This window comes from Talpa occidentalis, unplaced genomic scaffold, assembly GCF_014898055.3.
Source record: "Talpa occidentalis isolate TD23 unplaced genomic scaffold, MPIMG_talOcc4v2.1 talOcc4.9, whole genome shotgun sequence".
NCBI classification, from domain to species: domain Eukaryota; kingdom Metazoa; phylum Chordata; class Mammalia; order Eulipotyphla; family Talpidae; genus Talpa; species Talpa occidentalis.
In genome coordinates, this window is record NW_023605305.1 from 15600020 (window position 1) to 15621710 (window position 21691).

Below are 21691 nucleotides of genomic sequence, written 5' to 3' on the forward strand. Positions count from 1 at the left end.
TGTGGCTGGTGGCATTTGTGGGGTGCAAATGGGCCTTGGGACCAAAGTGAGGGCACCTCATTCCTCACCTAGGTTGCTCTGTGACTTGGAGTCACCACAGGTCCTTTGGCACCTGCCTTTGGGGGTTGCCGTAGGGGGCACTGGCCACCCCACACTGGTGACGGGTTTGTAGTAACCAACGTTCACTCTCCAGACTGTTTTCCATATAAAATAAGGAGACTGGCATCTTAGTGGATTTTCAGATTTTTAAAATCAGAATCCAGACGACAAATGCACATTCTTACATTGTGACCCACGAGACCCAGGGACCCACGTGCACGTGTGTGTATATAATGAGCGTGTCTTCATAGCGGTACTTACTCTTGTTACATGCAGTGTCTTCTGTTTACCGTTCTTTCTCTATTAAGGAGGAAAAACTCTGGTTGTAACCCACCAAACTGATTTTACAACCTGCAGTTTTTGATGTGCTGTGGATTAGATTGATTTCTTAGACTAGAGGTTCCCAAACTTTCTCACCTCACAGCACACTCACACCACCATTAGTGTCTCTAATTTTTTGTGGCATTCCTAAGCCAAAAGAAATACCTGAAAGTTCAACTTTGTAAGTATTTAAACCCAAATCACTTAGTAAGAATTTATTCCTAGCAAGTTAGTTATCATTTAATAAGGTAATACAGATAATTAGAAGAAGCAATATTTGTGTTTCTTAAAGAGCTACAGTCACTAATAGCACATATGTGAGTGCTGGGCACTGCAAAACTCATCACACCTTCTGACCAGACTCGACACTGCCCCCTCATTTCCTGCTCCATATTGACTTTCACTTGCTTTTTATCACAGCGATCACTGAAACACCATCAAAGGAATATAGCACATTCTAATGATGAAACTGTGAACTACCTCAAGAGAGTGTTTCTCTTAGTAGCCAACAGATGTTGTGTATCTTTCAGGTTTAGACTGTTCTACTGTGCCCTCTGTGAATTTGATATGCCACCTTAAGGTTCCTTGGTGCTCACTGTGGGAACTGTTGTCCAGCACTGTGGGAACAATAGTTTCACTACTGAAATGTTTGACCTCTTCTGTTTGTACATTTGGAAAGAACCAGGCAGAGGCCAGCAAGGTACGCTCAGAGACAGAAAGTCTGCGCAAGAGACAGAAAGTCTGCAGACGCTTGAAGACCTGTCCGATCAGGCCGGAAGGAGTAATGTACCAGGCCAGGGGAGCAGCATCAAGCCTCATTTCCTTTATGGAGCCTGAGTGATTTGGTTCTGCTACACTATAGAGGGTGGGGTGGGCCATGGACTGGAGGGGCAGTGAAATTGTGGGGGAACTTGTGCATGGTGAGACTGTAGACTTGGTCCTGTGAGCAATAAGGAGCCATTAGAAGACTTCACCAGGGGTTCACTTTCATTTGGAGTTGGTACTTTTTTTTTTTTAATTAATAGACTTTATTTTTTCAGAGCAGTTTCAGACTTTGAGAAAATTGAGCAGGTAATACGGAGGGTCCCACGCACCTCCTCTGTCCCTGGCTCAGTTTTCCTTTTTAGTATCTTGCATTAATGTGGCATATTTACAATTAATGAACCAACACTGATACGTTAACTGTAGTCCATAGTTTATATTTAGGGTTCACTCTTTGTATTGTACAATTCCATGGGTTTTGAAAAATGCATTACATGTATCTACCATTATACTAGCATATAGAATAGTTTCGCTGCCCTAAAAATTCCCTGTGCTCCATCTCAACCCTTACCAGCATCAAAACAATAAAAAGGAATATTCTTAGGAATAAATGAGGACAACTATAAAACTGATGTAAGAAATTAAGGGATATCAAAATAAGAGAAAAGATAGTTCACATTCATGGAAAAGACTCTAAGATTTCATTTCTTCCTAACTTGCTCTATAGCTTCCGTGAAATCCCAATCAAAATCCTGCAAGTTATTTTGTGAATATGGACAAGCAGATTCTAAAGTTTACATAGTGAAGTAAAAAGACCCAGAGCAGCCAACACAAATACCAAAGTAAAAGAGAACAAGTCAGAAAAATGATTTATCCAACCTCAACACTTATCAGAAAGCTGCAGTAATCAAGACTGTGTGGTGTTGGCAAAGGAACAGACAAGTGGATGGATGGAGTGAATCGAGAACACAGAAATAGGTCCACACAAATATAGTCAAACTGGTCTTTGACAAAGGAGAAAGGATAATCTTTTCAATAAATAGTGCAGAATAACTAGGTATCTATATGCAGAGAAAAGTGGATCTAAATGTTGACTTGCCACCATTCATAAAAATTAATTCAAAATATATCATAGAACTGCCTATAAAATAAAAAATGAGGGCCTCCCCGGTGGCGCAGCGGTTGAGCGCTGGGTTGTGATGCTGCCCGCGGCCTCTGTGGCGCCGGTTCGATCCCCGGCTGCTCCCCGGCCACCAGAGGAGGGTCCCACATGGCACACAGACCTCTCCTGCCGCCCGTTGCTCCCCTCAGCAGTGTACTTCGTTCCTTCTGCCTGCTCTGCTCCCCGCTCTGGCTCTGGTGAATTCTCTCACCCTCCCACGCTTCTGACTGTACCCAGTGCATGTATAAACAAACAAACAGACAAATAAATGAATAAATAAAACATGCCTCTAAATAAATAAATAAATAAAATAAAAAATGATAAAACTTCTAGAAGGTAAACATAGGAGACCCTAGGCTTGGCAATGATTTTCCAGATACAACACCTAAAGCCCAATTCATGAAAGAAAAAAATCAGTAAGTTGGACTTCACTAAAAACTAATCTATGACATCACTGTTAAGGGAGTGAAAGAGAGACGTCAAAAACTGAGAGAAAATATTTACAAAGTACATCAGGTAAAGAACTTGCTTCAAAGTATACAAAGAATTCTTAAAACTCATGAAACAATAGAAAAATGTGAAAATAATCCAATTTAAAAGTAGGCAAAAGATCTGATAGACAACTCACCAAAGAGGACAAGCATGATAAGCCCATGAAAACATGCTCAGTGTTATGTCATTAGGGAACAGCAAATTATGCCAATAGTGAGATACCACTACACACCTACCAGGATGACTAGAATTCCCAAAACTGACAATGCTAAGGATGATGGAGCAACAGGATAAGGATGTGAAGCAAGAGGAACTCTCTTTGCTGATGGTAATGTAAAATGGTACAGAAGACAGTTTGGTAGTTTCCTAACAAAGCTCAATACAGTCTCTCCATAAGATCCAGCAATTGCTCTCCTCAGTGTTTACCCAAATGAGTTAAAAACTTATATCCACCCAAAAATCGGTACACAAATGTTTGCAGCAGCTTTATTCAAAGTTGTCAAAACCTAGAGGCAACCAAGAAGTCCTTCAGAGGTGAGTGGATAAACTGGTAGTGTCAACAATGGAACATTTTTCAGTGATAAAAAGAAGTGAACAAGCCACAAAGACTGAAGAAACTATATTGCTTAGTGAAAGAAGCCAGTCTGGAAGATACACTGTATGAGTCCAACTATATGGCATTCTGAAAAGGCAAAACTACATAGAGATAATGACAAGATCCATGGTACTCCATTTTTTTAAAGATTTATTTATGCATACAAGAGCTGGGATGCAGGCCAGAGGTGCAGGGGATGAGAGGATTCACCAGAGATAGAGTGGGGAGCAGAACAGGCAGATGGACTGAAATACACTGCTGAGGGGAGCAGCGGGGGAGATAGGAGAGGTCTGCTGTGCATTGTGGGTCAGCTCCCTGGCCGGGGATCGAACTCGTGCTGCCTCTGATAGCTTGATAACTTGATAGTCCTCTGTCTTTAACCCCTCTGTCTTTGCCACCTGGGAGGCCCCCTAGAAACATTCTTAACCTTAAAACATCACAGTAAGTACAGTATGGAGAATGCTGTTGGAATTTTGATACGGGTTGCACTGATGCTTCAGGTAATAGAATTAAGTGTTATTTCTCCCATAAGCATGAAATATCTTTCTGTTTCTTTGTGTCTTCTATTTCTTTCAGAAATCTCTTTTTCAATGTGCAGGTCTCTCACCTCCTTGGTTAAAAATCCATCACTTTAAAGCATCCCAGACTTATTCCAATGTACAGCTAATGCTGAGCACCACTGACCTCGCCATGTCTTCACTCTCTTCAAATAGGGACAATGAGTTCCAAATTCCAGTAGCCCAGGAGTGGGCTCCTGCGGGCCCTAGTGGATTAAAGGAAAATCAGGACTGGATCCCTAACCTGATTCCCTGTCCAATTCTTTAGAAATCTTTTCCTTAATGTCATTATACTTTTTGAGCTCTAATGTGTGCCTAGCACTGGCCTAATGAAAATGGACACAGACTAGTCTCTGCCTTCCTGGACCTCTACATTGTCTGGAAGACGTGTAATAGCAAATCCAGAATTGTGCATGGTCCCTGACCACTGGAGTTCATTGGGAACCAGGAGTTCTCCCTGTCTGTTCTGCCAGTAAGTGCCCTACCACGTGCCAGGCTCTGTCTAGCAGGGGAGGCGGGTGGGGGTCTGTCTGCATGCTGATAGATGTGACGGCAAGTGGGAGACAATCTGTGGTTTGGCCACATTCTGCCTCCTGTTCTTGACCCATTTCTTTTTATATATATAAACTAGGTCCTGGTCCTAAGGAGGCCAAACTGTGTGCCTATTTGATGGTGATTTACAGAATCTTAGGCTGCTCTCAGCTTCATTACTCTCTAATGGCTCCAAAAAGGGGTCACCAGCAGACAGCCCAAGATCAAGGTTCATAATCTAACAGGCGCTGAGATCTCAGGAAAGTTCCTGAACATCTCTGGGCTATCTTTCTGGTTGGTGAAATGGATGTCATGATACCCGCTCACTCTGGTCACTTCCCTGCTTTGTGAGGAGGCTCCCAGCCATAGTGAGATCACACGTACCCAAGTATGATTCTGAAGTGCTTCTAAAGTGGTTGAGCCTGCAATGGGGGTGTGTGCTTTCAGCCTCCGTGATGGCTAACACTGAGTGTTTTTCTTTTGGCTAGGAGCTGTTCAGCTGTAGCCCTTCAAACTTTATAAGAATCTTACAAGATGTGAATTATTATGTTTGCCACTTTAGACACCATAACAGTTACTTATCTAAGGTATGGCAACCTCTGATAGAGCTAAGGTTCAAATGCTGCGTTTGCTGGTTGAATCCTGAGTTCACATGTTTAACCATTGTGCTTGACTGCCCACCTGGGAGGAGGGGATTTAAGTTCTGGTCCTAGTTGTGCTTTCTATAATCTGAGGTAAGCCTGTGCAGCTATGAAATGGAACAGAAAAGGAAGTCGTTTCTTAAACTGATGTCTAAAGGGTCAAAAGGTCTGTCCTCAAATGATTTCTTGGATTCTGTCAGCCCCAGCTGGTCTCCTCCCCACTCTGGAAAGGTTTGGAACCATTCTGGAAGACAGAATCTCAGTCTCCAGGAGTCAGAGATGTAATGAAGGCAGGTAGAGCAGAAAGGCTGCAGCAGAAAGGACACACTGCCTTCCCCTTCACGCCCGCGCACACTGCGTCCCACCCAGCAGCTCCTTCAACCTGTGCACTGATCGCCCCAAGCGCAGCCCTGCTTCCCTGGATTGTTGATTGGGTGATTCTTCCCCAGAGCCCTTAGGAAGACCATCCCAGGTCAACAAATAGCTCCGTTGGTATTCCCAGGGCACTTCCGGTCTGCTGGGTGCTGCAAGGACCAGTAGATCAGCCAGTCCCCTTCTCAAGGAGTTCACAGTCTCTCAGGGGAGGCTTACATGTAAACAGCTAATGCTAGTGCAAGTACACATGAATATTCAGTAGGCAGGAGCAGCCTCCGTGCTCTGGGAGCAAAGAGGAAGCATTTGTGGGAAACCTTGAAAGTGGGTAGGCGAGTCGGGGAAGGGCATTCCGCTGAAGAAGCAGCATGAGCAGACATGAGGTATGAAGTGCCGCGCTCATTCTCTGAAGAGCCAGCAGTTCCATGAGGTTAACGCCAAGCTGGTCCTAAGGGACACTGTGAGAGATGAGGCTGGAAACGAAGCCAGGGGTTTGGGCCAGACCACGGGGGCCTTGAATACCAGGATGAGGGCTGAGATGGTCTGAGCGAGAAGGTATGTTAGCCCCGGGGATTAGGATTAGTGCACGGGGCCAACTGAGGGGTGCCCTGACTCCCACCAAGACGACTTGTTCCAAATTCACCCTTCAAACAAGCAGCATCTTACCCTCGTCGCTTTCCCAGCCTGCCAGTTCCAGCTCTGCCATCCTTCCCTCCCCCTAGCCAGCCCTATAAGTGGATCCAGATGGTCATTCCTATTTTAGGTCGGTGTGTGCTTTGGGGGGAGGGGTAGCTATGAGCCCTATCAATCCTTTCCTGAGCTCTGTTAGGAGCTCTTCCAGGACCCTGCTGTGATCCTCTGAGCCTGGAAGGAAGTGTTAGTCTTTGGTGGAGATTTCCCATCTGTCTGTGGGTGATGGGGGTGTCAGCAGCAGAGGAGGCAAGGGCACAGGCCAAAAGAGCCTGTTAGTGTGAAAAGGGGCCTCGTGGACAGGTTGTGGTGGACAATTCTGAGAGCGGTCTCAACCCTCCTCGTGCTCCTGCTTCTGCTGCTGCCTAGGCCATGGGTAGATTGGTGCAGGCCACAGGAAAGGAAACCAGGGCACTCTGGTCAGACTCCACTCCTGAACACTGTGCCCACCAACCTCCATGGGCCCCTTACGCTTGGGGCACTGAGAGGTGGCAGGTGACAAGCTAGGTGCCTACCTTCAGACTGGCCAGCATGTGATACCAACCCCTAAGTATTTACCATTCATTCAGTATACCAAATATGTATTTAATAAATACTGTGTAGTAGATCTTGGGTTTATAGAAGTAATAAGATAAATTTAGTCTCTGCCCTCAAGGAGTTTGCAGACTAGTGGGGGAGTCAGAGCTATAAATGTGCTGTGAAGGACAAGGTCCTCAAATGAGGACTAAGGGAGATTAACGGGCTTTCTAATTTATTTTTTTAAAGACTGATTTATTTATGCATACAAGATTGGGGTGGAGGGGGGCGGTGAGAGGAGTCACCAGAGACAGAGTGGGGAGGAGAATAGGCAGATTGAGTGAAATACACTGCTGAGGGGAGCAGCGGGCAAGACAGGAGAGAGGTCTGCGGCACCATGTGGGTCAGCTCCCTGGCTGGGGATCTAACTCATGCTGCAGTGGCTGCCAATAGCTTCATAGTGCTGAGACTTAACCCACTGTGCCACCAGGGAGGCCCCCGGCTTTCTAATTTAGATCGGGGGACCAGGAAAGGGTTCTCTGAGAAAGCAGCATTTCATTTGAGACTTGAAGAATAGCCAGTTTCCATGGTTTGGGGGCACATTTCAGACAGAATGGTGGGTGCCAAGTCCCTAGGCACGGGGTGCAGGGAAGGAAGGGTGGGAGAAAAACAGCAGCTGTAGTGTAGTAAAGAAGCAAGAGAAGACCAGGGCCTCCCTGGTGGTGCAAGGGGTTAAGCACAGCACTGTGAAGCTATCTGAAACCACAGCAGCATAAGTTAGATCCCGGCCAGGGAGGTGACCCACATGGCACAGCAGACCTCTCCTGTCTCGCCTGCTTCTCCCCTCAGCAGTGTACTTCAGTAGATCCACGTGTTCTGTTCCCCATTCTGTCTCTGGTGGATCCTCTCACTCCGTGCACCTCTGGCCTGTACCCCAGTTCTTGGATGCATAAATCTTTTTTTTTTAAAGATTTATTTATTTATGCAAGCACCAGGTACAGTCAGAAGCACGGGAGGGTGAGAGAATTCACCAGAGCCAGAGCGGGGAACAGAACAGACAGACCAATGAAATACACTGCTGAGGGGAGCAGTGGGCGCGGCAGGAGAGGTCTGCCACGCCATGTGGGACCCTCGCCGGTGGCCGGGGATCGAACTGGCACCGCAGAGACTGCAGGCAGCTTTGCAGCCCAGTGCTCAAGCACTGCGCCACCAGGGGAGGCCCCATAAATAAATCTTTAAGAAAAAAAAAGCAGCAAGAGAAGGCCAGATCCACACACAGTGCCTCATAAGCTCTGGTAAGATTTGTGTTTTATCTTAAGTGCAATGGGGAGCCACTGAAGGTTGTCAGAGTAAAGGCAGTACTTGTCACAGTGCTACTAAATTTGTGGCAAGCCCTAAGAAAGGCTTTGTTGTTTATTTGTCCATATATACAATAAATATTCAAAGGGTACCCACCAGCCCCATGTTAGAACTGTGGATTGACAGTGACGGTAGAAGGAATAGCTCTTCCCTGGGGCCTGTGATCCAGAAGAGATTAGATAGCTGAAGTGACTGAATCAAGAAGAGACGTGATTTATTCATTCAACAAACATACTGCACACCTAATCTATTCCAAATCACATGCTGGATGCTGGCTGTTGCCTTTTGAGAATCATATACTACAGACTACATATAGGTCACAGGCGAGGTACAAATAAGTGGGTTAGAATCACTTTCAGCTGTTACAACTATAAGATCTTTATAAAACATCCATTCAATCATTTAATAAGTTAATAAGTGGGCATCTGTCGGAACTGTGCTACCTACAGAGATCAGGACCTTAGAGGTGCCTACCAGAAAGAAATACACCCAGTGCATTAAAATATTAGGTGACAAAAACAGGACAGCACGCTTTTACAGATAAGAATTGAGGGAGGGTAACCCAATGGTAGAAGACCTCCCCAAGAGGCATAGCTCCCAACTTCCTGAGTGGGTTTGGCCATACCTCCCTCTAGCCTGATTTTCAGTTACTGCCTTCCTTGTCCCCCCACTATCACTTCCCACCCTAGCAGATTCCATTTTGTCTATTTTGGCATCCTTTAAACCACCAAAGAATGTAAGATCTGAGCCTGGGTTTTTTGTTTTTTTTTTTTTAAGATTTATTTACTTATGCATACAACAACTGGGGTACAGGCCAGAGGTGTGGGGGGTGAGAGGATTCACCAGAGACACAGCGCGGAACAGAACAGGCAGATCTACTGAAACACACTGCTGAGGGGAGCAGCGGGCGAGACAGGAGAGGTCTGCTGTGCCTTGTGGGTCACCTCTCCCGCCTGCCTTGTGGGTCACCTCTCCCGCCGGGGATCGAACTCAAGCTGCAGTGGCTGCCGACAGCTTCATAGGTTGTGTCTTAACCCCTGCGCCACCAGGGAGACCCCCTGAGCCTGGCTTCTTAATATGGTTGTATGTGATTTCAGTTAATGTCCCTGCGCCTCAGTTTCCCCAGTTGCACAATGAAAAGATAAGCTCACAGCTAAGGCTTGTGATTTACTCCAGCCAAGACCATATTAACACTCCCGCAAATTGTGCTCTGCAAGGCCTTCCTTTCTTTGCCTGGCAGCGCCATCCCTCCACCCCCGACTCCCACCCGCCCGCCACGCCCCGCCCGCGCCACCTGGCAAACATGAAGACTCAGCTCAACTGTCTTCCGTCTTCCGGCAAGTCTCCCTCTGCTTTTACACACACACACACACACACACTCACTTTTACACACACAATTTTACTCTGCCCTTCCATGATGCCCCCGCTACCTCGTGAGAGATCACAGAATGAAGAGTTAGGCTTGGATTTGAGTCGAGGCCACTCACCTTCTGCGCCTCAAGTTCCCGCTTACAACCGGGGAGAAATACCTAAAGTCGCTTGTCTACCCAGATTGTGGGGACTGGGACGTGTGTCACGTGCTTGGCACCTAGGAAGGTCTCGGGAGCGCTCAGCTCGCCCCACAAGTTGGCGGCGGTGCCCGCGCCAGACCGCGCACATCAGAGCGCGCCCCTCGCTCCCGCGCGACGTCGGCGGCCGCCGGGCCCAGAGGCGCGCGGCTGCAGTTCCCGGGGGAAGGCCGAGCCCGGCGGACCCCGCCTCCCGGAAGTGACGCCACGGGGGCGAGCGGCGCCGGGGCCGGGGCTGACCGGAGCGGGCCGAGCGCACCATGGCGGAAGCGGAAGGGAGCCTGCCGCTCCTGTTGCCGTCGCCGCCACCCCCGCACGCGATGGCGGAAGTGGAGGCGCCGACGGCGGCCCAGACGGACCAGAAGCAGGGTGGCGCAGCCATGGACGTGGAGCGGAGCCGTTTCCCCTACTGTGTGGTGTGGACGCCCATCCCGGTGCTCACGTGAGTCTCCTCCGGCGTCCGCCCGGGGACGAGGTGGGCCCCGGGAGAGGCGGGGCGGCGCGGCGTCCTCGGACGACCCCGGGGCGGGTCCTCACGCCACCCGCGCGGCTCCAGTTGCTGCTGACAGAAGGACACGCTCCCCGCCGGGGGTAGTCCGGGAGGAGGACGATGGCAGACCGGCAGGGGAGGGCCTGCGGCTTCCCGCTGGTCCCGTGGCCCTTAACTCGGGCTGAGGAGACGCCTTCATTCATTCTTTAGTTTATTCCTTCATGTGCAAATGCTTGCCGGTCGCTTCCTCTAGGCAAGACAGCCTGGGGTCTGGGAATCCCACCGACTCCGGGAATGCCAACTTTGGCAGAGCCCCCAGGTATCTGAGAGCCTAACCCTTTGTCTCACAGGTGAAGCTGGAGTTCACACACCATCTCAGTCGCACAGAGGGTGTAAGTCCCGGGTGTCTGCAGCCTTTGTCGGAAGAGAAAGCAGGTGGGGAGGTGGCTTCCCCTCCCGCATCGGCCTTGTCAGCTGATAATCACTTCTCCGAGTGCTGGACAGTTACCCAAGCTCCTTCAGACTCTCTGAATTTCACAAACGCTTTCTAAGTTAGGAATTGTCTTCTCAGATGATGGAGCCCAGCTTCCTGTACCATTTAATGTCTCGATCCCTCGCACAGCAAAGGCATCCTGGAACTCAGTCTTCTGATACCAAAATTTCCCGCCTTTGACTCCACTCTCTTCCCCTCTCACCTGATAGGGTAGATTTGTTCCCTCTATTAAGAACAACCAAGTGGTGATATAGAAAAGGGATCATTTTTGGCTTTACATATTGCTGTCTCTAAAATGACCTTAATTTTTGTATCATGTTAACATACTTTGGTTTATGTATTCAAATGCTTATGCATTTGTTTAAGAGCACCCATGTCTGAGTCCTTTAAAAATAAAAATGTTAAGAAAGTGTTAATTCATTAATTCATTCAGTGTTCCTTTAACATTTGCCTCGAGTAGTTTTAGGTGATGAGAATATATAGTGGGGAGTAAATCAGATACTGTCCTTGCTGTTGTCGAATTTAAACGTGGTGGAAGGAGACAGTTAACTCCTAAGAGAACTGATAATGATATCTGCTATGAAGAAAGCAAACTATTAATGTGAGGCTATTTGGAAGGGATAGTGCAGGGATGTATTGGTTTTGCTAAAACCTGTCTTGTTATCCTAAGGTTTCTTAGGGTGTGTTTTTAAAAACACATTTGTGGAGTTCTCTGCTCTCCAGAGAGCTGGTTGCAACATGAGGTAGAGACATGTCAGTCCCCAGCCATCTAGGCTAGAAGCAGCTCATGTTCCATTTCTACTCAGACCTGTGTGCAGGTGTTCATAAGGCCGAGATGAAAGAGACCTGGTAGCCCTGTCAAAGAGCTCATGTGCCGATGAAAGAACTTGCCCTCCATAGGAGGGGGAGAAAGACAGGTGAGCCAGCCATCGGAGTGCCTGTGATTACTGACCTGGAGAGCACAGCGCGGAATAGATGTGGAATAGATGTGGCATGAGAAACTGCCAGCCATCTTTGCAGGGAGGGTCAGAGAGGAGACTGAATCCAAAAATCTGTTCGAGTACTCACAGATGTCGGTAATAGCTACTGCTACTAATAAAAATAGCTAAGATTGGATAGTTTGTTCTGAGCTCTATTCAGAACATGTTATATTCACTGTTTCATTCAGTCCTTTCATCAGTCTAGTGAAGATTGATACTGTCATCACCATTGTATAGATGAGGAAATAAAATGAAGCCAGTGCGGGACCTCCCCTGGTGGCGCAGCGGTTGAGCGCTGGGCTGTGAAGCTGCCCTCAGCCTCTGCAGTGCCGGTTTGATCCCCGGCCGCCGGGCGAGGTTCAGTCCATCTGCCTATTTCGGTCCATCTGCCTGTTCTGTTCCCCGCTCTGGCTCTGCTGAATCCTCTCACCCTCCCGTGCTTCTGACTGTGCCGAAGCACTGGGTGCTCTTTGACAACCCAGTGCTTGTATAAATAAATAAATAAATCTTTAAAAAAAAAATCCATTAAAAAAAAAAAAATGAAGCGACTGTGGGGTTTTTTCTCCTGCCATATCTACCTTCCAGGATAGAATTCCAGGGTCAGTAACTCATTCATACATTCATTCAGGAGCTATTTTGTTTAAAGATTTATTTTTATTTATTTATGCATACAAGAACCGGGGTACAGGCCAGATGTATGGGGGGTGAGAGGATTCACCAGAGTCAGAGTGGGGAACAGAACAGGCAGACAGACTGAAATACACTGCTGAGGAGAGCAGCGGGGAAGACAGGAGAGGTCTGCTGCTCCATGTGGGTCAGCTCCCTGGCTAGGGATTGAACTCAGGCTGAAGTGGCTGGTGATAGCTTGATAGCACTGAGACTTTAACCCCTGCGCCACCAGGGAGACCCTCAGTAGCTATTGAAGGCCTGTTGTGCACTAGGTCCTGAATGGGCAGTGGTCCATAAGCAGCTCTGGAGCTTGTCTTCCTGAAGCTTCCAGACTGACACGTAGAGGCCCTTATCTGGGGCTTCGCTGGGCAAAGTGTTCAGCTGTTACTGTGACCTTTAGTTTCCATCAGCAGTGGCCAGCACAGCTGAGGTATGTGGAGTACCTGTCAAAGGCAGACCTTGCCAAACAGAGATGCGTCTTGAGTAGGGTCTGAGAAGCCAGAGGAGCTATACTTTCCTAAAACTTCCTATGTGTCCATCCTGTGGCCACTATGAATCCTTAGGAACTTTATGCCAGTCCAGCCAACCAGACAAGTATTTCCTGGACAGCCAATAATAACATGGAGCACTTTATCAACATATGCTATTTAACCCTCTCAGCACCCCCACTGAGGTGGTTATCATTACCACCCACCTCTCACTGATGAGGTGGGAAAGAGTTACTTACTCCAAAGTCAAGATTCTACTCCAGTTTGGCTGCAGAGCCCCACTCCACTCCGCTCGTGGGGCATTTACTGGCCCAGACTCCACTCATTGTCCATTCACTCACCCATCATCAGTCAGTGAGGACTTAGTCCCAGCTGTACCCCCACACTGCTCCAGCAACAACTCTAGTAAGAAAATTCCTGCTTTTGTGGAGCTCCCATGCTGAGGGGGATTATCCCTTACATGGTTACCATGTAAGTAAGCAAGATAATTTCAGATAGTCGTGGATATTGGGAAGAAATCGTAAATATTGGGGGGCCTGGGTTTATGTGTGGTTACTCTAGAAAGTGTGGTCAAGAAAGACCGAAGTTGGCAGTTGAGCTGAGGCCTAAAAGATGAGAAGCAGCCAAAGGTGCAAAGCTCGAGGGGAAGAGGAGAGGACACGCGCAGAGAAAGCCCTGGGAGGGAATTTGGTGTGTTTGAGGAGCCAGAAGCAGGCAGTATTACTAGAGAGAAGGGAGGTGAGTGACTTCAAGGAATAAGCAGGGCCAAACTGTTGCAGTTTGAAGTATAACTTAAGTATAATAGGAAGCCACTAATGGATGTTTAGCAAGGGAACGAGGGACTCTGAATTATATTCTCAAAAGGCCAGTCTGGCCCCACCATCCTCTCAGGTGCTCAGACTGCGGCCGTGGGAGACCTGTCTCCTGTCCGTCTTCCACTTAAAGATCTTTTTACTTTTTTTTTTTTTTTTTAGTAGAGGCATGCTTTATTTATTTATTTATTTATTTGTTTGTTTGTTTTACTTATACATGCACTGGGTACAGTCAGAAGCACGGGAGGGTGAGAGAATTCACCAGAGCCAGAGTGGGGAGCAGAGCAGGCAGAAGGACCGAAGCACACTGCTGAGGGGAGCAGCGGGCGGCAGGAGAGGTCTGCGCACCATGTGGGACCCTCCTCCGGTGGCCGGGGAGCAGCCGGGGATTGAACCAGCGTCTCGGGCGCGGGCAGCTTTGCAACCCAGCGCTCAACCGCTGTGCCACCGGGGAGGCCCTTAAAGATCTTTTTAACTCATCAGCTTCTCACCAAACACCATCGTTTGGTGCCAGTATTCCACAGCGGCCTCTGAACTGGCTGCCCTCCTTCCTTCTATCCTGACTGCCCCTCGCACCCCCGCATACACACACCAGCCCCCCATTCTCCAGACACACACAGCACTTTGCTGCTTCAGAGTTTTGCTTTCCCCTTGTTGACATCCTGCCCTTTCACAGGTCAAGATTAAAAGTCACCTCCTCGGTGAAGCCTTTGCTGACTCCGGTCCAGCCCACACAGTCGTGTGCTGCATCTCTGGGAGTTTTGCCTCCGTCACCCGAGCAGGGTCAGCCTTGACGCTGTGACAATCTCCAGCATATAGACCCTGCAGAGCCTTGGATCTGAGACTGCAGACAGATCTGGGGTTCCTTTGTGTTTTCCATATTGGAGTCCAGCTTTTAAAAATATGAACTTTCAGTTCCTGGCAAACACCATGCTTCTATCCTAAAATCTACCCTTGCAGGTGCTGTTTTCTTCATATTTCCTGGGGGAAACCTCCCCTGAACCCCAGCTTGGTTTAAATGCCTTCCAGCACTTTTTAGAAACTTTTATTTCTGAGGTGTAACACTCATAGAATATACAAATCTTAAGTATGTGGCTGAATGGGTGTTTACGTGATCTGTCACCCAGATCAAGAGAGAGAACATTAAAGTACCCAAAAGGGCTCCCTGTGCTAGCCAGTTCAGCCCCAGCAACAACCCTATTTGCCCTCTAGCACCATAGATTTTCTCTTTTCTTGTATGAACTGCATATAAACAGAATAATATGCATATACTTTTGAGTAAGTCTTTCTTCACTCCATCTTCTGAGACTCTGGGCTGTGCGTTGCATGAGTTTGTTATGTGCTATTTCACTGTATGACTGTACCCCAATTTACTTGATCACTGAATATTTGTATTATTTCTAGTTATTTTTTAAATCAACCTTATTGACATATAATTAAAAACAATAAAGTGCATACACTCTGAGGTGACAGGGCAGTGAGTTTTGACAGAGGTGACTGACCCTTTCCAGCTGTCCTGGCTCCTGGGGACACTGCTAGGTGTACACTCTGATCTGGAATCCCTGAGGCATAGGCTATATTGCCAGTTTTCGAAAGTGGTAGAAACAATTTCTACTCCCACCAGCAGTGAGAGGGAATTCCAGTCACTCGGCTTCCTCCCCACACTCTGCCTTCTTCCTCTAAGGCTCACCATTGCTGGGGGTGCCGTGCTATCCTGCCGTACTCGGCATTTGCACTTGCCCTCTTCTGGGCTTCCCCAGCCCCTCTGGCCACCCTATACACCGCATGAAGTTAGACACCCACCACCTGTCTCGCCAGCTGCAAGACCCCTAAGCTCTGCCCTTTTTCCTTGCAGGTGGTTTTTTCCCATCATTGGCCACATGGGCATCTGCACATCCACAGGCGTCATTCGAGACTTCGCAGGTCCCTACTTTGTCTCGGTGAGTCCCTATTCTGCCCCGCTCTGGAGGGCTCCAAGGCTTAAGTGGAAGACTGGCCTATCTTGCCTGTAGGCAGCGGCCTTGTCTCCCTTAGACCCAGAAGAAGGCAGATACTGGGCAGTCCTTGGCCCTCTGCTTCTCCCCAGCATTTCACCCCTTTACCCCTTCTCTTGCCTCCAGGACAGGCCGGGAGGGCAGCGTGGCCAGAAGGATTCTTAAGTAACTGAGCCAGTCCTTTGCTCACCCCTGGGGTACCGAGACATGGGTAGGGGTTATAGAGGCAAGAGTGGAGAGTCAGACCATCCAGGACCCACGTCTCTGGACCTTCAGAAGGTGCGAGTCGCAAGGTGGGAACACGGCTGACAAGGTTCCCTAGGTATGGCCTTGGAGAAGAGGTGGGGGGCTTCTAGAATGAACTGCTGTGTCCTCAGGTCTATTCCTGGGATGTGCCAATATGGGTGCCATGGGCTGGTTCCAAATGAGCAGGAAGCATCCTGCCTCTTCCCCGGTTGCAGCTTGTGTCAACAGAGGCTAGGATGAAGGGGTGTGGTGGCACCAGCCCCCTGTATCAAGAGTTGTCATGATCTTAACACAGCAAAGGTCTTTCCCACCCTTTACCATCGTATTCTTTCATAATTCATCTTTGCCCAGCTCTCACTAGGATCTTCCAGATCCCGCACCCACAGTCTATCCCCGTAGAACTCCTGTATCCCAGATCTTATGTGGCGGGTCTAGGACTAGGCTGAAATGTGTCCCTCCAAGGAAGACTCTGGAGCCTGCCCCCTGTCCTGCCTGCTCTGATGCAGTCAGACTGCCAGACGCCGAGAAAGGCCCCAGGTGGACCACCTCTGTCAGGCCAGGAGGTCATAGGGTAACATCCTTTACGTGGCAAGGACACCCCTCCCTGTAATCGAAGGCCAGACATTGACCAAAGAACCTGGAGCAGATGAGGTCCAGAGAGAGAGGGGATTACCTGGGGGCAGACCAGGCAGTTGCGGCCGTTCACCCAGAGACTTCAGTCCCCCAGTGCAGTGCTCTTTGCATGCCTGCCTTCTTCCTGCTGAAGAGCTACTGCTGGCATTACAGATGCCAGGCCTGCCCCAGAGCAGGGACCAGGCTCCCTCTGCCCACCTGACACACTCCTGAGTCATGCATGCCCGAATCACTCACGCCCACCACTGGCCCAGGTCTCTTTCCGGCTGGATGCCTATTCCCCACTGACCTCTGCTCTTTTCCCTCAACAGGAAGACAACATGGCCTTTGGAAAGCCTGCCAAGTAAGTGATGAGCAGCCGTGTGACTCGCCCAGAGCCTGCTTCCTCCTGCCGGGAGCAGCAGGCCAGGCCTTCTGGGGCTCAGGAGGAGCCAGCACCCTCACCGTGGGCTGAGGGGAGGGCCAGCCAGGCTCCGCCACAGCACACAGGCCCCAGCGGGTCTTTACCCACGGACCGTCTAGGCTCACTTCAGCTCTGCCAGTGGTGTTTGCAGCTCCATTGGAAGGAAAGGGGAGGGGCTTGGTCAAGATTATATGGGAAGTGGCACTCCCAAGTGCTCACTTTGGAGTAAGCACGCCATTCCAGGTATGAGGGAGGCATTATCTGGAGTTCTGCTGGAAAGTTCTGGTTAGAGAGAACAGAAACCGTTCGGGCCCTCTGGGAGCTACTGCTGCTTTGCGTGGGAATTTTAGTCTCCAGTTTTTCTGTCTTGCGGACCCACCTCAGCTGTGGGCCTGGGGACAGCTTGGGGATGCTCAGAACAGCCCCTGTTGCCGAGGAGTGTGGCCTGAGGAGGAGTTGGTGTTCCCCTGGGCAGAGGTGGCCTAGAGTGGGCAGGGTGCAAGCTGCCAGGCTGCTTTTCCAGGACGGTTTGAAGCACACCCATGCCTAGGTAGAAGCCCTGTAGGCCACTGGTTTCTCACTGGTCCTGTCCCTCAGCCTCCTCCACCGAGCCATTCCCCACACAGCCTCCAGGGGGTGCTCTGACCTCCCAGCCTTTCCTGGCTTGCCCTTTGGGGCACACTGTTGCTTGGAACAGCTGTTCTCACCCAACTTGAGGTTTGAGGTTTTAGCTCTGCCAGCTGCTCTCCCACTCAGCGCCGTCTCCTGCGTGGGGAGTCAGGGTGACGGCTGCCGACAGGCAGATTCCTTGCGGTGCTGTTCAAGCCCCAAGTCTGCATATCAGCCTCACCTGCCAAAGTCCCATCACCCTGGCCCCACCCTCCAGCACCGCCCAGCTGTAATTTCTGGCACAGGCTGCAGGGTTGTGTGCCTCTCCCAGTGTTCAAGCCCTTCCCTCTGCCCAGAAGTCCTGCTCTGTGCCTGGCTGACTCTTCCCCTTTCCCACTCCACGCAGGTGTCCCCTCCAGAAACGTCTCATGCCCCCATCTCTGCTAAGTTCATTCATATCTTCCCGGGTCCCCGTGGCAGGGGGCCGCTCACTGTTAGCGATGTGTGCTGTGTGGCCCCCTCCCCGGAACTGGCTCCCCCCATGGCCCTAGCACCCAGCTCTGGACCTGTGCCAGGGACATGTGTGGGGCTGAGCAGCTCAAGGGAACTGAGCCAGTGCCCAGAACTCCCTGTCTCCCCTCAGGTACTGGAAGTTGGACCCTGCTCAGGTGTACGCCAGTGGGCCCAATGCCTGGGACACGGCTGTTCACGATGCCTCTGAGGAGTACAAGCACCGCATGGTAGGTGGGCCGCTTCTGAGGGTGAGAGGCGGGGCCAGCGCCCCACAGCCCAACCTGACCCCACCCGGCCCTTCCTGTGTCTCCAGCACAATCTCTGCTGTGACAACTGCCACTCCCATGTGGCGTTGGCCCTGAACCTCATGCACTACAACAACAGCACCAACTGGAACATGGTGACACTCTGCTTCTTCTGCCTGCTCTATGGGAAGTATGTCAGGTGAGCCACCTGCCCCTGCGTTGTCCTCCCAGGATCCCCCTGCATTGTCCTCCCAGGATCCCCCTGCGTTGTCCTCCCAGGATCCTGGCAGGGCCATTTCTGGAGTCCTCCAGCCAGCAGGGATAAAGCAGCTGCTGGTTGCTGCCACGTAGGTTCTAGAACAACTAGCTCAACTCCTGGTGGAGAATGAGGTGGCTGTTGTAGGTCCCGAGCCCAGTTCTGTCACTTGCTCACTGCAAGATCTCAGGTGACTGCCTCAGCCTCTCTGAGCTGCAGCTCTCCTGGGTGAAGGGGAGACAATGACTCTGGCCCCTTGGGGAGGCTGTGCGTCTGCAGAGCCCCATGCTCAGGTCACATGGATAGGTAGCTCCCAGGGGAAGTGGGTGACCATTGCACAAATTCCCTTCTCTGCACCCCTTATCAGAGACCGGGTTCTGGGCAAGAAGACCCAGTGGTGGCCCAGGAGAATCTCGGAGGCCACGGCCTCACGACCTGCAAGGTCAAAGGCATTGGTCCCAATTCACAGGTCAAGACCATGTGACTCACCCACTTGGGGGCCAGCACACACCTGGCTAACCCGGCACCTCACGCTTTCCTCCAGCTGCACTCACCACTAAGAGCCTCTGAGAAGGAGACTCTCAGGGGTCTTTTTGTCCAAAAGGTCTTTAGAGGCTCCCTGAGAAACCCGTAACTGTGGTCACAGGGACAGAGCCGGAGCAGGGGCTGAACTGAGGACCCCAACTCTGGCCCCTGAGCTCCAGAAACAGTTCTGCTCCACTTGCCAACCCCTCACCTCACCTCCAGGGGTCCCATTATGAGACCGTGGGCAGAGGAGACCCCTGGCTTCCACACCAGACTGAAGTTCCCAGTCTGCTCACTGGTGGCCTCTCCCCAGAGACAGGTGTGGTCACGAGTGGCACTGTGAGGCCCTGAGGGGTGGGCACTTTTGCACTGCCCAGCAGGTGTCACCAGATCCCCTCCAGGAGCCTGGACAGCCCCCGCCAGGGGTTGCTGGTTCTCTATAGTTGGCACCAGGGCCAGCACATACCTTGGTTGGCCAAGTTTGGGGGGCGGGAATGTGCTTCCCTAAGGGCAGCAGCCTCATCTGGGTCTGTGATGAGTGGGCCTGAACACCCACTCATGGGGCCCTTCCCACCTGTACCCCCCTCTCCTCTCTGTCAGCATCGGGGCCTTCGTGAAGACCTGGCTGCCGTTCGTCCTCCTCCTGGGTGTCATCCTAACCGTCAGCCTGGTCTTTAACCTGCGGTGATGGCAGCCCCAGCCCCAAACTCACCAGCCTCCTGAGGAGGCAGCTGCCACCACTTTGGTTCCAGAATTTTTCTTCTCATCGCAAAGGCAGGGATGGACCCGCTGGCTTTGACGCAGAGGCTGTGGCTCAGTGGGTTAGCGTGAGAACTGAAGCTGAGGACGAGCGGGGGGCGGGGTGTTTCCTCGCTGTGTCTCCCAGTTACTCAGAACTCCTCGTCTCCCCCTGCCCCAGGCTCGTGACCCCGCCTTTGAGTCACCCTCTTTGTTCATTTGTTCATCTTTTGGGAAAGCCTTGGCTTCCCTCTGCAGAGCTGCTGCTGCCACCGCCTCCTGCCGCGGCCCAGGGCCCAGTGCGGGAGAGGCCGTTTTTAGATCCAGCGAGGGCCCTCGCTGGATTTGGAGCCCGCCTCCTGCTGCGGGCTGCGGCCCGGTGCGTGGGGACAGGGGGCGTCTCCATAACCCCAACTGCCCTGGGCTTCCTCACTCGCCTCTCAAAGGGTCCACTGGGGCTGGAGGCCCCCCCTTCAGAGGTTTTCCGGGAGCCGCGCTGGGGTAGTTGGTGCCCCGTCTCCTTGGTGTCCAGCCCAGGCATCCCCTCTTCCCACTCTTCCGGGGCCCATGGCCCACCTGCACTTGGGGGCCTGGGCGCCCCGCGCCAGGCTGGAGAGATGAGGGGTGCTGATGTGTCCAGAGTGGCCCCCTGTCTGCCAGAGCGTGTGGGGCCTTGCCCTGGGGATGGCACCCTTGGGCTCAGGATGTGGGGACTTCAGCTGGCACCACCAAACAGCCAGAGGGAGCTGCTTCCTCCCACCTCTCACACCCCCTTTCTCCAGGTTGTGGAAGGCTGGCTGCCCTCCCCACTGTCCCACATTCCTCTGCGCAGGGCGTCCAGGGCAGGACAATAAAGAGTTTTGACATCAGACCGTGCCTGGTCCTTCTTTTCTCCCTTCCACACCCCCTTGCCCTTCGGCTCGTATCTTCTGACGTCCCGGAGTATCTCTACCTCCTGGGCCCCTGGTGAAAGGCCTGGTTGCTGGCAGGAGTTGGATCCTCCTCTGGGATGGAAGCTGATAGGGACGCCAGCGCCCCTCAAATAAATCCTGCCCTGGCCCAGGCTGTGGGAGTTCCTCATCTGCCACCCTCCCCAGGCAGGTGTGTATCGAAACCCTCCCGCATGCCATCGGGAAGAACTTTGCAGTAGGATTGGGAGTTGCGCCTAGGCCTCCGGGAGCCCTGGACCTGTCCCCTCCACCAGGGTAGCAGCTTCCCCATATACGGGGATCACCCCCGTCCCTGGCCCCTGTCAGATCCGAAGTCATGTGGCCAAGTTTCTCAAGCTGACATCCCCCCGCCCCCCACACCTACGCTGGCTTCCCGCCTGTTGGAATCGCAGCCTGCCTTCCCCAAGCCCAGCTTAGAAGTCATTCCTAGGGGCTCCCTGGTGGCACAAGGCGTTAAGCATAACACTATGAAGCTGTCCACAGCCTCTGCAGCATGAGTTCGATCCCCCAGCCAGGCAGGGAGCTGCCCACATGGTGCAGCAGACCTCTCCTGTCTCACCCGCTGCTCCCCTCAGCAGTGGATTTCAGTAGATCCGCTGGTTCTGTTCCTCACTCTGTCTCTGGTGAATCCTCTCACCCCATTCCCCCATACCTCTGGCCTGTACCCCAGTTCTTGTATGCATAAATCTTTAAAAATAAAAAAATAGGGCCTCCCTGGTGGTGCAGGGGTTAAAGTCAGTGCTATCAAGCTATTGCCAGCCACTACAGCACAAGTTCGATCCCCACCCAGGGAGCAGCACACATGGCGCAGCAGAACCCTCCTGACTCACCTGCTGCTCCCCTCAGCAGTGTATTTCAGTCAATCCGCCTTTCTGTTCCCCGCTCTGTCTCTGGTGAATCCTCTAACCCCCGCACCTCTGGCTACACCCCAGCTCTTGTGTGCATAAATAAATAAATCTTAAAAAAAAGAAGAAAAAAATAA

The 21691-nt window shown here is 51.2% G+C and overlaps 1 protein-coding gene across 1 annotated transcript; it reads left to right on the top strand.

Annotated features, from left to right (window-relative positions):
• The first annotated feature begins 9893 nt into the window (after nt 1-9893).
• Nucleotides 9894-20650, top strand: TMEM222 (transmembrane protein 222). Its single transcript, XM_037499732.1, has 6 exons — nt 9894-10107; nt 15453-15537; nt 16782-16813; nt 18126-18222; nt 18309-18439; nt 19622-20650. Exons 1-6 carry the CDS (start codon nt 9926-9928, stop codon nt 19707-19709), a joined length of 615 nt encoding a protein of 204 aa, XP_037355629.1. The 5' UTR covers nt 9894-9925; the 3' UTR covers nt 19710-20650.
• The last annotated feature ends 1041 nt before the right edge of the window (nt 20651-21691 follow it).